We start from the raw sequence: 18648 nt of genomic DNA on the forward strand, positions 1-18648 counted from the left end.
GTCCACAAAACGTAAACTGGCACGACCTAATGAAATTTAAAATAAAATCCTGTAATAATATTTAAAAAAAAACAAGTACTTAAAATAAATATTTCGCTTACTTTAAACATAGTCCAACACATGGTACATTTTTGAGAATCTTCGTTAGTGAGTATTTTACGATATTAATTTATCACGCAGGATTTACTTATTATGTCATTTATCATTCATTTGTATTTTTTAACTAGTGCTGTGGCAGTCTGTAATTTCGATTCAAATGACATTTTAGTAAGTTGATAGAAATCGTAATTTGTTTAAGCGCCTCCTTGTACATAGGGCCTAATCGATTCAACCAATTCGTAAATAATCGCTAGATTTGGCAAACGATACGTCTTAGCCACACCGCAACATACTTCAAAACAAATGTGTCAAAAATGTGAACTTACAGCTCAGGCACAATAGGAACTTGGGTATATCAGGTCTGTAAAATTGAGAAAAAAGGACAATATTTTATAAAAAAAAGTTACTTTGCAGGCCTAGGCCTAAAAAATAATATGAAATCTCTTTACAGTCCTCTCGAGTTGTTGCGCCAAAAAAGCGATACTTCCCAGCCCATTTTAAGGAACGTAAAGATAATATTTCATTGCATGTTTGAGAAAATATGTTTTCCATCTAAGTAAAATGGAAGTATTTTCAACACTTCTCTAATTATCTATGAATTAAATCAAAAAAAGTTTTATTATTAATTTTTAGAAACAACGCATTGAAAAAATAAGTTTCTATTACAGAATTATCTCTAAGCATTTTATCTAAAGAATCCGTGGCGGACTTTTTAACGCCGCTTTACTATTTCTCACGACGTGATACCTAAGTATATAAACAATGGCATTAAAACATTAGATCGGGACAATATACGCCGTAAAGGGTAACGACATGGTGGGAAGGGAACGCGCGTATGATACAAGTGAATGGCACATACCGAAAAAACGAGATGGCTTGCGATTGTCTACATTTGAATGAAAATCTTACCTGCTTAATAGTTATCGCGATGACCTGTTCTGTTTTTTTAAATAAAGTATCACACGTCGTGCTGATTAATTTCAATGAAGCAAAACAATAAACTTAATTAGTTAAACAAACGGAGTAACAACCAATAATAAATTAATTAGCTATAGTAAAGTTAAAAAATAAACTATTACATTCCTTGTTACTTATGTATAGGTTATGTATGGATGTTTAAGAACAAACATAACACAGCGAGAATAGAAGGAATGCATTCACAGTTGGAATGTTTACGTAGCTGGTATTACGTATGGTATCCCTATTCATTACTTTTTTCCCGGTCTACTCACATTAAGAAGCACTTTAATCTTTTAAGAGTATGAGTACGATATTAAGCTTTTTCTTCTCCAAATACGTTCGATATTAAGACGCTGACAACACCCAATGACCTTGACGCTAGCGTACACTGTCTATTCGCATGGGAGTAAGTGAGAGCGCGATGTCACTAAAACAGGGCGGCTAGGTACGAAAAGTACGGAAAAATGTTAAAATAAAATAGAAAGATGCATTATTTGTGCAACATGTTTCGTGAATGTTTTAGATAGGTATATTTTTGTTATTGTAATTTTAATTAAAGACAACTAAGTGAATAATTGAACGACATAGAACAGTTTAATGACGAACTCGAGACCAATCTTTGCATTTTTTTTCTATCTAGCCGATTTCGTCTAATCGTGTATCGAGTACGGTTATGTTCGTTGAAATATAATGAATAATAACATATAATTTACTTGCCTTACTAAAACTAATAGTTTGTATTAAAAAACTGCGTAAGTAACATCAATTTTGCGCAGTTGAGTGTTGTCAGCCCTTTAAATGTCAATAACATAAAATGGAGAGTGTTTTCGCTATTTACGACGCTGTTCTAGCCTGAAACATTATTAGAACTTTGATAGAAGTATTAAGTAAGTGTCGCACTCATATATTATGAACCCTGATTGTTCTATACCTGGCCTACTTTCGGACCGCAGTGCAGTAATTCAATACACCGTGTAGGTTTGTTTTACTTGGTCGATTACTCGCAAAAACAGAACGAAAAAACACGGTCATTCACGTTTGATACTCCCCATTTAAGCACCTGCAGTGCGATGTTTTTTGCCCATTCATTGGCCCGGTTCGGCATTTATAGTGCTAATGTTACGTTTGAATTACATTTTGAACACATAATACGCACCGTGTAATATAATATTTAGGATTTTAATGCTTCAATTCTTATTCTGGTCAAGCAAGGTAATGTTTAAAATGTTCAGTAGGTATTAGGTAGGTACTTATATCCATAGCTGGGCGGAGAACCATTTGGGACGCCGTGGTGGACGGTCGTGTCCGGAGCAAGTCTCATAAACGCGTAAAAACCCATCGAAACAATAGACACCCATCGCGCCAGATCCCAAGTGCAGCAACCGCTGCACGTGCATCTAAATACCGCCGACGCGCCCCGACCCGACCAAAGCTCCCGCGACGCGTTGTACCTAACTTCAGACTTTTGTGACAGTAGTGTTAAAATGTATAGAGCTTATAGTTTTCGCGTTACGAGTGTGCCGTGTGTTTTCTTATTTACTCAATTTATAGAGACAGTGCGAGACCAAAAACACCCAGTAGCATCCAAATAGACAATCCGCAGTACGAGTTACGAGCTTCTTCCCGCACCACAAGCGTGTGCAGTGTGTTTACATACTTACAGTGACAGTTGCTCAATTTTTAGAGACAGTGTTAGATTAAATACCTATACTTAGGAGTACTTAGTAGCGAATCAAGCCAAGTGCCGGTGGCTCTCGTCGTCGCGCCGCCCGCGCCCATACCCAACCTGGGCCCGGCGCCTACTACCCAACGTCGAGAAGCAGCGGCTGATGCTAATTACACCTTCTTTGCGACCAAATTGGTGAGCTCGTTCCATCTCTGTTAAGTCTTACTTAGCGCTAACACCGGTGCTCCTAGGTTTAGGTGCCTATTTAACTAGATTTAGCTTGACCGAGTTGTTAAGCCTCGATATCAGCTGATTACAATTATACGCCCAGTTTTAGCTAATTATACACATTGTGCCTAATTTATATAACGCGACTATTTATTGACTATTTAATAAGCACAACACAATATATTATGCTTGTATTCCACATAGTTCAATCTAATGGTAATTATTTATTTGTTTCTAGGCGAGGTAACAAAATGTAAATCGGATACAAATATCATGTAACTGTACTAAACTTATGTACTTAATACTAAATTTACATTTTAAGAATAACCAAGCAAAACATTCAATAATGTATACCTATCATTTGTACACGCTATCATTTTAAGTAACTTATTATTATTACCTACCTAACTTTGATTTCAAATCTATAATCTAGCATCGACTTAAGATAAGGTTATTTGTCACTAGCCTGAAAGAGCCAGTCACGGCTAATCTTATAGTCCTATTGAATCTAATCTTAAGTTACATTAAGTAACGCCTTATTTGATCAGATATAAATTAATGAATCGAGAACAAAAGTTAACATAGTCAATGTTAACGCAGAATCGTTGAGCGATAGCCGTGACGTTACCATAATTATACCTGACTATTTTAGTAACTAGGTAGGTAAGACAGGTCACATAGTCCAGGTACCTCAATTAAACTGTATTAGCTAAAATTTCCACTACGCAATTTCCATGGCCCGGGTATTAGAAGCGGGCCGCATAGTTCATATTAGTTAATTAAGTTATATATCTAGAACTAGCGCTACGGTTCTGCACTAGACAGGAAAGTTGATTTAAAAAGGCCTGTTGGTCTCAATAAAACCGATAGCGATGTCTATTTGACCAGGTTGTCAGCATTAAAATTACCATTGCTTTTGCGCTGTATAACACTTTATATCATACCTTTGGTACCGTTTTAACTAAGAACTGTAACGAAATATCTTAGTTTGGAAATCATACCTATAATATTGTGGATACTAATTTCACTTTACTTAGCTTTACATAAATAGCACCTTAGGTACTTACTCAACCCCCAATGATACATAGCTAGCTGGAAATACCAAACAAGTATCTGAGACTCAAAAAAAGGAAAAAAAACACGGGCTGTTTTCTTGAACTATCTGGGCAACTTTTACAACATAACACATTGCACTTCCAAACCATAAACCAAGCCAATAACTGCCCATTAAAGAAAAGGATAAATTACTTTCTTAAAAAAACCAAGACAATTTCCTTGTAAAGACGCACACATCTGGCCTCCAGTCACCGCTATTCTGCCAAACACGGTCAAAAAGGATATAAATTATGCAATACTCTATTGATATAGGGTTGTTTAACGGCCGGCCGCCCGACCATAGTATAACTGCAAACCCCATTAAACCTTTTCATGTCTTTCCAAATTCCTGACGCAAATTTATAACTAAGACAATAGGCCCCATCTGGCATTCGAACCCACGCTACCTACTAGAGAAAAATATAACAATCGCTTTTATTACCAGACCAGGCTAAACCGGCCAACTATATTAAACTATATTTTTATACTCTCAGTTTTAGGTACCTACATGAATACATACGGGCGCGATCTAGTGTTGTGGTACTTGTGGTAGTCAAAATAGTAGGTACTAACAGAAGTATAGTACTTAATAAGTGATTTCGAGTGTAGATGAAGTGACTATTACTAACATAATTTGTCGTTGTTATTATCTGTGCTATCCTTAAGTGAACTTGTGTATCTAATGCTATATGTGTTGTGGTGAATGGATGCACCGTGAAAGTATAGGCCTAAAATTGTGAGGGTCTTTTATGAGCTTGAAGAATAAGATGTCACAAGAAGATACCAAAGAAATACATAAACCCTTATTTGCCTAAATGGTAATACATAGTTGCATCAGCGCTTTAAAACGTTATTCATTCTTAATTATCCCATCAGCGGACGTGTTATCAAACATATCGCCGTAGACGTCTACAACCAGCAACACTATTACATTACTCTGCACTTACCCACAACAGGACAACGTTACTGGAGCCCTTATTACTTCGCCAAGTCTGCTCATATTATGGACACTCAAACTGTTTGTACTAAACCTCACGTGTTTGTGTCGTCTGTCAAGAAATAAGAAATACATCGAGTTCACAAAGAATGACATGAAATGAAACTATCAACGAGAATAAGCAACAGAAAAAATAACTCATTATCTGAACAGTGCTCAACTCAACCCTCTTCGTAGTTATTACATAGGTAACTACTCTGTCTCTTCTCATCGTCAAGAATGGCTTAAGGCTGCGCAGCCGGTTGAACAAAACTGAGAACTGTGCTACAATATCTTCAGAATGCTGGCCTCAGTATTATCTTACAGTGAAAGCAGTTACAGTGTGAAATATTTACCAAATTTAACAATTACTTAGTTACGTTTTGATTTTTTAGTGTCATTTGTTTAGTTAACGTATAGTAAAGTGTTGTGGGTGATCCTAACCGTGGCAATGTAGCAATCAACCAATATTTACACACTTCACGCGTAGAGACTACTTATGGAAGAATTAAGACAAAGAAGAATAATATACATGGGATCCGTGGAGTTATAAAAAACTACCGATATACTCCACTATCGCTGAAATAACACAACTACAACGTGCAACAACATCAAGCTGGCTCTGAAACCGTAAAAGAAGACGGGAGAAGCCCCTCCGGAAGCTAGCCAGCTTCCGTCTGATACATCCGAGACGAAGAAATGACAAGTGAGACAAAGGGGAAGGTGTATTTTAAATGCAGTCACATATCCTCACACCTAATATTTATTACACACCAAGTATAGTATTTATCTACCCAACGCTGACTTTACGATGCCTTGTATTCGGGTCGGCTCCAAATTTCCCGTCTCTCCTACTATCCTGACTGCAAACCCTACACTCCCAACCCTATCTACTGGGTGCTCTGGTGTCTTGGACAGGCTGCGGGGGCCTACGGCGGGGCAGCAGGGGTTGCTGCGCAATGAGCCGGTTTGCAAACGTACTCTGTCTGATTCTGCGTTCGAGTCTTAGTCGGTGAGATGTGACGCAGACATATCCAACGACTCGCTGCCTCTTAGGCTCAATCATCAGAGTCACGTGAGCCTACAGCGCTATTGCGTATCAAAATCTCCTCCCCCTGTAGTCTCCCCTTCCTAGTCCTTGCAGCAGGATCTGCTGGCTGGAGTTACCCCCTGAATCTGAATCTGAATCTGAATCTGGTACTTATATCCATAGCTGGGCACCGTTAATCAAATAGTTAACTTCGTTAATCGCTAATCCGTTACTAAAAAAGTTAACTTCGTTAATCGTTAAAGCGATACATTTCGACAAATTTAACGTAAGTTAAAGTTAATCGTTAATCCGTTAACACGTGAAAAAAAATGAACTTTACTGTAAATATTTAGTTGCATCAGTATCCACTATAACGTATTATATTTCTGTAAAAGGCCGAAGTACGGCTAGGAGGCTATTGAACTCTAGGCTGCACGTGGAAGGCAGTGATCGCCTGAGCTACTGCCAAGAGCTGTGTCAGGAGAGATGCTGGCGGTGACGGGACTGTTGTGGCACTTTGGGCGGTAGAGGCTAGGGAAGCGAATGTGGTCGTATATACGGCTCGAATTTGCTGCCCTATCACTACAACAGTCGCCATGGTAAAGCTTAGGATTTAGGATTCACCGAATCAAAGTTAGTAAAAGCAAATCCACGTGAAGAATACTTTTTTAGGTAATATTTCGGGCTTTTAGCGATCGACATCGGTAAAATCTATAGGATTTACCGGCAAATCATAGGATTTGCCGTACTTCGGGCTTTTTTAACGAGTTAATGCCCAGCTATGCTTATATCCATTTAAAATGCGACGACGCTTATTTTGTGCATACTTTTGTTAAAAATACACAGACGTTGTTGGTAAAGTAAAATGAAGGTATCTGGTTTGTTTCCCCACAGAAAGCACTTAAGATTTGCGGCCTATTTATCTGCCGAAAAAAGTCGTGTAGAGAGGATATCCTACCGAAACGATATTCGATAAGTTTGTCACCAAACTCTCTGTCATTGTCTAACGCTTGCAAAAAACATTTCATAATTGCTAGATGTTGATCAGTTATCTGGAATATTAGGTGGTCTGGCTCTATAATAGTGTTTAACCGCTATACAATCGTTGTCAACAGATTCTAACCAATGATACAGAGGAGGGCTCGACCCCGTCTGAGCAGGAAGCGGCTCAGGAGGCGGCGCTGCGCAAGCGCACCGGCGCGCTGGAGCGCGAGAACCGCGCCCTGCGCGACGAGGCCGCGCGGCTCGCCGCCGGCGCCGACCAGTGCGAGCTGGCCGAGCGGCAGCTGCTGCGGGACATCGCGCAACAACTCGGTGAGTACACCACAATATCACTCGGTTCCTTCATGATTCTAGAAGTCATTGACCCAAAGTATAGGGCCTGTGCACTGGAGTGTTTGAGAGTAAGAACCGCGCGCCACGCGACGAGGTCACAAGGACATCGCGCTAGTGCTTGTTGAGGGCTAGACTCGATACATTCGCTACTGCACCGATACTAACAGTAGCGGTCTAGAATACTTGCACAGCGCTCCACAGTCTAGATGACTATCTGAGTGCACAATGCGCGCGATCGACTGGCGCATATTCCAACAGTTGAGTCACAGTCCGAGAGCTTGATGAGGTGTGAGCTACAGACCGCACTATACGTGTCTCGTTGGAGAGAAGACATTTTCGTGAACCATTTGTTTGATTAGACGAGGAACTAGTCAGGTAAGTACCTACTGATTACGGTGTCAAGCGAAATGTCCTAAACATCGATAGTATAAACAAGTGTGAGAGTTTGTCAATTAATTTGTGCCGATTGTTTATAAATATAAACAAAAGTATAACGTTACGTTATACAAATGTAAGTATAACGTTTGTTATTGTTTTAATTGCTATCAATACTCGCCACCAGGACAACAAATTCATAAATTGTTTGATATGTTAATATATTTTCGGCGATAGCAATTTCTTATCTTGTCCTCAATATTTTATGGCACTTGCAGTTTTATTAACCAGCAATTCCCGTCAACTTTGTACAATGCCACGTCAGCAAATTTTAATTGATCCTATTTTGTTACCAACATTTAGTAATATAATTCGACTTTCGTAAGATATATACAGGATAATTGTTATAATTAAGAAAATATAGATACTAGAGAACCTTAATGACGAAATAAAACTTAATAAAATCTCAATTCATCAACAAAATCTTGGTAACAAAATAGGAATTAATAAAAACAAATTTAACTTTTCCCTTAATTTTTGTACAAAGTTGACGGGAATTGCTGTAACATGTTAAAAGTTGTTTAAATAGGTGCTCAAAAGTTATCTAATGCCGATATGATATCTTTACTGATTCTGTTCTAAAATAGTAATAATCCATAACATAAACACGATCAAGTGGATAACCCTCGTTTACTGCAAATGTTTGTTTTAGCAGTAAGTTCAATCACCTTACAACTTGTTGATGTACTATGTCGGACGTGTCTTATCAATTTTATCATCTTAGTTTGACTCTTTTTTTGATAAAGTTTGAAAGAGGCAGAGCCAACGATTAAAGGAGATTAAAATTTTATGAAATGCGACCCCGCTGTCGACTTTCATTTGAACATCAAAAGACAGAATTGTTAATGCTTCCATTATCATTATCATTCAAATTTAAATCTGAAACTTGCAGACTAGATCTCGAAGATAAGCGATACGTGGCGTAAAATATGTACGTCATTTGTGTTATGTTTTTTCGTTAAAAAGATAAAAAGCATACCTATTACATAGTAATAGATACTTAAATATAATTTAAGTAACGTTAGGCTCGTTTCATTTTTGAAGAACGCATTTACATTACAATTTAGAGTGCATTTAGCAATATGGTTAGATGATTGTAGTAATGTGGCGGAAGATGTTAGAAGACTGAAGAATATCGAAGATTGTAATAGACTTGGTGGCACAAGGTGGCCTTGCAGCGTGTTTTCATTAAGGTTTGCACCCTGTCAGACCATACTTGTTCTAACTTGTCCCATTTCAACACTAAGAAGAAAGAAGACGTCATCAAGAATCAAGTGAAATGTAATTTTTGGCTGTTATTCGTGTAGATTTTGTTGTAGGTATATTGTTTGTTGCTCAGAGAGTCGGTTGCACTAAACCAAATATTTGCAAACATTTTATATTGATACCTTCTATACCGATATTTTTCTAGCACAAACGTCAAGTTCTTGACAAAATAAAAACATCGACAATCCTTTTATCGATGCATTAGCCTTACAAGGTTGTTGTTTTCCCCTATTATCGCTATGAACCCTTTCCTTTACATAATAGAATAGATATTCAATTTATGTGGCTTTTTATTAAAACGACGAAAAATGTTTAATAAATAAATCGATAGTTTACTAAAATAATCATATAAGAAATTATATAAACTATGAGAAGGTGGTTCGTTTATGGTACGTTTATTCTTCTCCATTTTTTTTCAAACAAATGTCACATTTGTATAAAACATTAATGAGAATCATGAGTAATGACGCATAACTCACACGTAAAATCACGCCTGTGTTCCCAAACGGGGTAGGCAGAGCACATGAAACTGCTCAAGATTTAGTACCTTGGCAATAATTAATGAAATAATTATAATAATTAATGACATATTATAATATAACTTATCGCTGATCTATATATACCTATATCATAAGGAAGTGTTGTTTCGTTTGTGCTAGAAAAATCTCTATCTGTAGGTAATGTAGGTATACATATTTCTGTATACATACTTAATGAGTCTGTTGATTTTGGTTGGTGCAACTGGCTCTTAATATGTAAACTATATAAAAAAATGTAAGTAATAAAGTTGCCGGTACTTAAACATGATATACGATTGACATAAAAATAACTTACGGACAGAAGGTGACATTTGTATCACTATAAAATGCTGAAATGTAAGCGAGTAGTTCCTGTACCAGTTTACTAAATTAGATATATTAGCGATAAATGTGTGCATAATTCTGTTATAACTTGATTACTTTCTATTGGACCTTACTGTATGAATAACCTCGTATATCCTAAATAATGGCCAGCCTTACAAAATAGTACATTACGATGACTGTACATAGACACAGGGTAACCCATACAATCAAAGTGTTGTTCATTCCATTCGTGCCAACTTTAGTGAAAAGATCTGTATATTTTAAATATTCGTTAAAATTTAAAATGAGCATTCTATTTGTGTGTTTCCGTCCGCAGCAAGTGCGAACTCAGAGGCTGGTGTACTGGGTTCGGAGCTGGCGGAGGAGCGGCAGCGCTCAGCGGAATTTCAGCAACAGTATGACTCCGTCAACTCGAGGCTCGCTGCCACGGAGAAGAATTTGCAGCAGGTATGAAATCTACACTGAGAAAAAAAAACAACCAGTTTTCATGTTCGTTCAACAAGTTATATTTTGTTAAGTGTAACTAGTACATTCAACAAGTTATACGTCATTTGAATCAAAATATATTTGAATCAACAAGTCGATTTTATAAAAGCAACATGACACAAATTGTTTCAAACATATGTTTGGCTGATTCAATCAAATATCTTTTAACAAGTTTGACCTTGTTGTTCGAACAAATTCGACTTGTATCATCAATATTGTGATTTATTCCGTTTACTAAAATACTTTTGTTTCAAACGAATAAACGCGCAACAAGTCGAACTTGTTCAAATTCACAATGCAAATTTCTCTCAGTGTGGCTACCTGCAAATATTTTTATAAACGGGTTATTTACAGCGTTTTCACATTATTTAATCCGATATCGGATGTAGGACCGATAGTCAACCTTTTACGTCATTTCTACATCCGATATTGGATCGGATAATGTTGAAAAGGGCTTTACATGTCATTGCCTAAGTCGAAGTAGTCGAACGTTCAACGTGTTTTGATACAATTTTCAAGCATCTTTACGGAGCACCACCATTCTTGCGCGCATATATGTGGCCAAATCGTTCACTCACCGTAACTATTGAATCGTTTCGCCCTCTATCGCTTTTCGTGTTAGAGCGACAGGAATATAACTACGATACGTTACGGATTGTGGACAACTGGCTAGTTGTCTAGGCGCTCTGGTTAAGCAAGATTGAGTCTGATTTCCGCGCTTCATTAGTTAAGGCGGTGCTCCATGACGTGATACCTATGTGTGTTACGATTTATTTATGTCTTTGTCTAGACTTAATGAACACCCTTTATTGTGGATAGAATAGTCTGTTTATGAAAAGATGACTTGTGAACTTCTCTGTTTAACTATGATATTAGTTTTCCATTCGTTTATGGCATCTATTTCAGTTTATCATAAAAACACACAAAAATGTGATTTAGGTCACGTATTTTGTTATTAAACAAATATACTACCTATGAAATAAAACTATCTTAAATCGCGTAAATGATCAATATAATGTTCAGATACGCGATTTAATCGTTTCCATAGTTTTATTTCATGAACTATCAAAGAAGTCGTATAAAGGCTGAATGAGTTTGAGAAATATAAGGAAAGGCCTCGAGCAAAGCTGATTTAGCGATAAATGGGTGTTTAAGGTTATTCGATTAGACGTCGTCTAGACGCTGCGCTTCTTCAGTTTATTTCGGCCCTAGACGGTTTCGTTATATTGCCTCGTGAAAAAGAAGTTTTTATAACCTTTTATGTGTGATATTAATAGTAGCCAAGTCCATTATAAGGATTAATATCAAGCTATAAAACGTTCGCGTATCATGCGCGTGTCTAAATGTCGCGTTTCTGGTTATTCGTGACGAGTTTAACATTTTTAAAAGTGAAATAGATCCTTTCAGACATGATTTCATTATTAGCTCCATTAGAGCGTTCCCCGGTGTCATTTCACACTTTGATGTATAAGAGGACTGGGTATAAGTTACATAACACGCATGAGATGTATCAGCATCAGTCACACATATAATGGAAATGGCTGTTGTATGTTATCGTTACTTATTATTGTTCTCTTAATAGTTTGTCTGGTTTTTGAGCAGAAACATGAACAATCATTGCTATTAAGCTTAGAGATAAATTTATATGTGGGATTTTAATCTACAGCCTGCGTAGCTGAATTGCAATCGTCGACGCCTGACGCCGACAGAAATGCAGTCTATTAGCTCAGTCGCGCCTTTACGCAAGAACGATAGAGATAGACAGATAGCTACGAAACAGATATTATCGTGAGCGTTTGTGCATTCAGCTACGCACACTGGTGCGTCTATCGATTCAGTTGTCGTTGGTACAGATTCCCGAACAAAACAAGGAATTTTCAACTTATAATTTACGCCTAAGCTTATCATTAAAACTTGCGTCGGATCGTAAGGGGTCTTGTATTATGTACTAATCATTTGTGATTGGTATACATTTGTAAACGGCGTATCCGCTGTAGAATCTTTTGCCTTTTGTACACCTAATCCAGTGAAATCTGAGTATCTGTCTACTAACAAGGGTTATAAATGGGGACACGGTCTCGACAGTGAGTAATGAGCGCTCCGTCCACAGATAACTGCGGAGCACCAGCAGACGTTGCGGATATTAGAAATAACTAAGGATAACCAAAATGCGTTGGCCGCGGAACTGGCGGACACGAAGGTGAGTTCATTAATTTCATTAATAGTATATACATTTAAATCTCTAATAAGATAAAAATAAACCGATAACAGTTTAAACCTTTGTGCATCAAGGTAAAGTAAAATGTAGGTATTACTCGTTACCCTATTTCTTTATAGAATATTTCGTTTGCTCTGTACTCAAATCAACTTTGATTGAGCTTTCTTTGCAATTACACAACATTGTATGTCAACGACAAGCAAAAACTTTGATTAGCAGTAGGCATTGTAGTATACTTATGGTTTATAATTGCTTTATTACATTAAATTAAGGACTGTTTACGTATGCGGAGCCGGCTACATTGTTCAGCAAGTCTATGAAAATAGTCTATTAATAAACTTGTATCTGATATGTATGTACTATGAGAAACAACGTAATGTGAAACGATATAAGTAATTTGTATTAATTTATCTTTTGATTACATGAGCTTCAAGTACTTTTGATTGCAATTTCATGTACTTACTGATAACAGAATCAGCCATTAGGTTTGTCAGTTTATTTTAGACAAATGAAACAAAATCTTTGATAGAAAATTTTGAAATTTAAATTTATTTTAGAGTTTTGAAAACGCCAATATTCAATAATTTTGTAATCGAGGGAGGGTAACTTAAGACTGTTTTCGAATACAAGCATCCTATAACGGTAAAACGTTCTACCTTGGCGATATTGCTACAAGCATATGGGGACATGCTTGCATTGTTGTATCGGTTTATTTTTATCCGTTAAGTTGTAAGCGTCTACAATTAAGTAGAACCTTGTGAACTGTGTGAGCCGGTGTCGTTGCGTTAATTGCTCATAATATTGAGTTACCCTAGGTGTGTCCTAGATAACAGACAATGGCACTCGACTGAGTACACGCGCCGCAATCTAGGAGTGGTCTTTATTTATTATAGGCTTTGTTTTCGTGAGAGTAGAATAGGTTAACGAGTTAAAAAAATAATTAAACATGAGAATATTGATAAAATGAGGCGGTTTTTTTATATAAAACCGCCTCGGTTTTGGTTTTTGGGAATGTGCCGTATTGTTCTGATATTTTATGAAACTTTTTAATATCATAAAAACCTCAATGATGTCTATGATTAACTAATTGATTACAATCTCAATTATACAATGTATACGAATCCATTTCATCATTTCTCTAGAAAATTTCAGTCATTTGCCTAAATCCCTGACTCTGTTTAGTGAGATCACAAAATCGGCCAATAGACTGGCCACGTTTTGTCATTTCACTAGATTTGTTTAGAGATTTGATAAAATCCCTGAACCGCGACAGTGAGTTGACGAAACGAACTCAAAAAGTCAACTAGTTTTAACATTAAGAGTTTTGAATGATTCACGGTTATTTTCATTAGACTTATATTGACCGGGATATAGACCGTGATTCCCTTTTTGATTTTTGTCGAGCTCCCGATATTTCGACGCAGTTGCATGCAGTTTTCCGTGATCATGATGCATGCAACTGCGTCGAAATATCGGGAGCTCGACAAAAATCAAAAAGGTAATCACGGTCTATATCCCGGTCAATATAAGTATAGTTTTAACATTTCCCTAAACAAATTTAGGGAAATGATAAAGTCTTAACTGGTGATTTGATCAAATGTCTGAACTTGTTTGGCGGTTTTCGCCATTTCCCTGCGACATATACATGAGTTGGAAGAAAAATTCTGATAGTATTAGGCACTGGTCCCACCGCGAGTTGTGGTCCCACTGTTTATAGTTACTTGCCCAGCGGTGAACTATCAATATCGCCGTGTCTCTTTTATTTGCCCGGGGGTGCTTATCTTTTGTTCGTTTTTATAGTCGATAGCTCATAGGTCTACTCGCGGTGGGACCAGTGCCTTAATTACATATTTTGAAGCTCGTCTCAAGTGTTATACATTTACAGTGATGACGTATAGGTATAAAAAATATACGTAAGATTTAATTACATTATAATCTTACCACTTATCTGTTCTTAAAAACTATAAAAATTTTACAATTGCAGTAACAACGATAACAGTTGCACATAAATACTATAACGATTATGTTATTTTAACAGCGTATTCAAATTGATTGTTATTGTAACATAAAAAATATCTCGTGAAATAAATGTACCTTATTTCAGCAATTCCCGTTAAGTTTGTTCATTTGATCACGTCTCCAAATGTACAAACTTAACGGGAATTGCTGATTTACTTCACGTGTTAATCGTACTTGATTTTCTGTCCACGACATTATTTCGTAGTGTATGAGGCTCTTACATTAGAAATAGTGTTTAAATTAAATAGTAACACTTTGCGAAAGTCCGTGCATCACACAAAAAAAATAGGACTGTTTTACACAGATGTACTAAGCCTCACGGTAAGCTGAAGAAGGCTTGTGGTAGTTGTGGTGTCAATAATGTAATCATACTTATTTTGTCCAGGAGCGGTACCTCGAGGTGGCCGCTCACCTCGCCGAGGCTCAAGAGCAGCTTCGACAGCTGCGCAAACGAACCGAGCCGACACGGGGTCTCATGCCGAGCGTGGCGGCATCGGCCGGTCTTCTCCCTGCCAGTTTACATAGAGAGATGCACTCATCGATATACTCTGAGCTTAGCATGGATTCTGGCATCGGCATCGGCAGCGACCCTATGCAACAGTGAGTATAAACTATACTAGATATGGTAGCTGTAATGAACCGAGCCGACACGGGGTCTCATGCCGTGCGTGGCGGCAGCGGCCGGTCTTCTCCCTGCCAGCTTGCAATGAACACTCATCGATATACTCGACTTACGGATTCTGGCATCGGCATCGGCAGCGACCCTATGCAACAGTGAGTATAAACTATACTAGATATGGTAGCTGTAATGAACCGAGCCGATACGAGGTCTCATGCCGAGCGTGGCGGCAGCGGCCGGCCTTCTTCCTGCCAGCTTACACCGAGAGATGTACTCATCGATATACTCCGAGCTTAGCATTGACTCTGGTATCGGCATCGGGAGCGATCCAATGCAACAGTGAGTACATTACTTACACCAGTAGGTCGGTACATTGGATACGAATAGCTATGGCAGCTGTAACGAAAATTAGCCGAGACCTCATGCCATAATGATTTAACTATTGCCAGACACATTCTGTCGTCAACATAAGTCATAATAATACAAATACTGGATGTCGATTTGGTTGATAACTTTGTATACCAAATACCAATGTGCCCGATGGTTGGGTATTTTGCCGCTTCACTGGCCAACGGGCCTGCAGTAACGACGTTCTAACAGTTCTAATTACACACAACTAACAAACACACTGCTCTTTGCATATTTTTAAATCAAACGTTTTTATTTCAGATCGAGTATGGCGAAAGTGTTCGAAACGGTGCAGTGTGCGTCACGATGGTCCGGCGCGTCCGGTGTGTCCGGCGCGTCGCTGGCCGGGTCCGACCAGCCGGACGCGCCGCTGCCGCGGTCCTCCTACCTCCTCCCCAAGCCCAAGCTGTCCAGTGACTCCTTCTTCGAAGACTCTGACACGGACTCGGATGATCTCTACCCGTAAGTATCTACATATGTGCCATTATCTGGGTAAAATGACCTTATTGTCGATGGCGCTTACGGCGTTATGAGCGATGTTCGTGTACAAATACGACGCCGCGGGACGTAAGCGCCATCGACAATAAGGTCCCTTTACCCAGATAACGTCACATATTTCACATGAGTATGGTATTGGTGGAGTGCCCATTGTGAGACTGAGCGTCGTTCTTGGCTACACCGAATGCGCTATTTCCCTCTTCAAATCTCCTTAAGCCTAATGTCAAGTGACTCTCGCTTTGAAGGTTTGAACTTGGACGGAAAGTACACTAATACGGACAACATCATAAATCGAATTAAGATCCATATTACGAATATATTCATAGTTTTGAGATAAACAAGACAAGAGCCTACATAGACATTTTTTAATATTAACGATCACTGATTTCTATCACGGATGCCTGAAAGAGGACTTTGGCACGTCAAGGTTAATAAAATAAGAAAAACATTGTGTAAAAAATGAGTATATTGTGCCAAATTTTCACTCACTTACCATAACGTATTAGCCAAGCGATGTCAACGGACAAATGAATTACTGCAAAAATAATGTTTGGCAGTAAAATATTAGAAACAACTCCTGTTTCATAAATATTTCGACGTATTATATAACCGTGCTCATTCTGTTATTTGATTTGGCATCTGTTGCCAAATATATTATATTATAACACGCAGTTGGCTCTATAACGTTAAAATGAGGACGCGGTTAGTTTAGCAACAAATCTTTGGTGTCAACGTAAAAATTGGCAATAATGCCGAATGAAATCATGAGCCTCTTATATTTTTGAGCGGAAGTTAGTTTTTGCGTTAGGATATTTGTGCCAAGAGATTTGCGTACAAACAAGTATTGACAGAGGCTAGGCACGTTCCACGGTCTATTACGGTAACAAAGCGCGGGTAATAATGGGCATTCTTTAACTTAATTCAGGTCGAGGTGGTGGTTTGCGTGTGTTTATTGTTGACTGACATAACTACTGTTCGCGTTGAGAGCATTATCGCCCGATTCCGGCTTGTACATACGATAACGAGGCAGTTGACTTGAGATTGTGATTGTAACATTTGTAACTGATATGACGACATAGACCGATGACGCGTGCCGTAGTTGGTATTGTCATGACATTAAAGTTTATATTTGAGGAATTTGCGAGTCATAGAGAATTGCACGTTCTATAACTGACTAGACAAAACTAATCTCTTATGAATCTTATGATAAGCGCTGTGTTTTGTTATTACGCGTTATTTGTTACCTAATATAAGCAGACTATGCATTAGGTACGAAAATAACAATAGGACTGTATCAAAAAAAATAAACAAACCTGAAAAGGAAATAATGAAAATAAGTATAATATAAAATGTCATTCTGTCATGAATGTCACTTTACACTTACAGGTCCAGTAATAACATTTTGATTTGTACGATACTAACAAAGTACGACCGCTTATGGTTCATGTATGCTCCCTTGCGTCGGGTTTGTTTCTTTGTGTCCTAAATCTAAACGTGCTCCCCACATTTCAATGCTCTCTCTCTCTTGCTTTATTGTACATGCGAGGTATCTTAAGGTCTGTTTACAAAATGCGCAAGTCAACTGGAATGTACTTAAATGATGTAATTTTACAGTGGCGGCACCGTCGATGGAGTGCCAGGAGCGCCGGGCGCAGCCGAGCTGGCAGCGGCGCTTCGAAGGCTCACACCTCAAGAGATCAACTCGAGGCGTGCCTCGTTGGCTGCCTCGCATGTGCTCAGGCATCGACGTAGCACAGGTACGTTACAAACATTGTCGGTGGGGTACCACGTCGAGCTGGCAGCGGCGCTTCGAAGCCTTACACCACTAGAGATGAACTAGCGACGTACATCGTTGGCTGTCTCGCATGTGCTCAGGCATCGACGTAGCACAGGTACGTTACAGACATTGTCGGTGGGGTACCACGTCGAGCTGGCAGCGGCGCTTCGAAGCCTTACACCACTAGAGATGAACTAGCGACGTACATCGTTGGCTGTCTCGCATGTGCTCAGGCATCGACGTAGCACAGGTACGTTACAGACATTGTCGGTGGGGTACCACGTCGAGCTGGCAGCGGCGCTTTGAAGCCTTACACCACTAGAGATGAACTCGCGACGTGCATCGTTGGCTGTCTCGCATGTGCTCAGACATCGACTTTGCACACGTATGTTACTATCATTGTCGTTGGGGTACCACGTCGAGCTGGCAGCGGCGCTTCGAAGCCTTACACCACTAGAGATGAACTCGCGACGTACATCGTTGGCTGTCTCGCATGTGCTCAGGCATCGACGTAGCACAGGTACGTTACAAACATTGTCGGTGGGGTACCAGAAGCCTTACACCACTAGAGATGAACTCGCGACGTGCATCGTTGGCTGCCTCGCATGTGCTCAGGCATCGACGTAGCACAGGTACGTGACAAACATTGTCGGTGGGGTACCACGTCGAG

The 18648-nt window shown here is 38.8% G+C and overlaps 1 protein-coding gene across 6 annotated transcripts in view; it reads left to right on the forward strand.

Annotated features, from left to right (window-relative positions):
- Positions 1-18648, forward strand: part of LOC125227777 (trafficking kinesin-binding protein milt) — an 84388-nt gene that overhangs the window by 59001 nt on the left and 6739 nt on the right. For all 6 annotated transcript variants that reach the window (XM_048132109.1, XM_048132104.1, XM_048132108.1 and 3 more), the window contains 6 exons: positions 7170-7368; positions 10270-10400; positions 12550-12639; positions 15062-15276; positions 15965-16165; positions 17816-17958. In XM_048132109.1, the coding sequence (XP_047988066.1) occupies positions 7170-7368; positions 10270-10400; positions 12550-12639; positions 15062-15276; positions 15965-16165; positions 17816-17958 (979 nt within the window). The remainder of the gene's footprint in view (positions 1-7169; positions 7369-10269; positions 10401-12549; positions 12640-15061; positions 15277-15964; positions 16166-17815; positions 17959-18648) is intronic.

This window comes from Leguminivora glycinivorella, chromosome 7, assembly GCF_023078275.1.
Source record: "Leguminivora glycinivorella isolate SPB_JAAS2020 chromosome 7, LegGlyc_1.1, whole genome shotgun sequence".
Classification (NCBI taxonomy): Eukaryota; Metazoa; Arthropoda; class Insecta; order Lepidoptera; family Tortricidae; genus Leguminivora; species Leguminivora glycinivorella.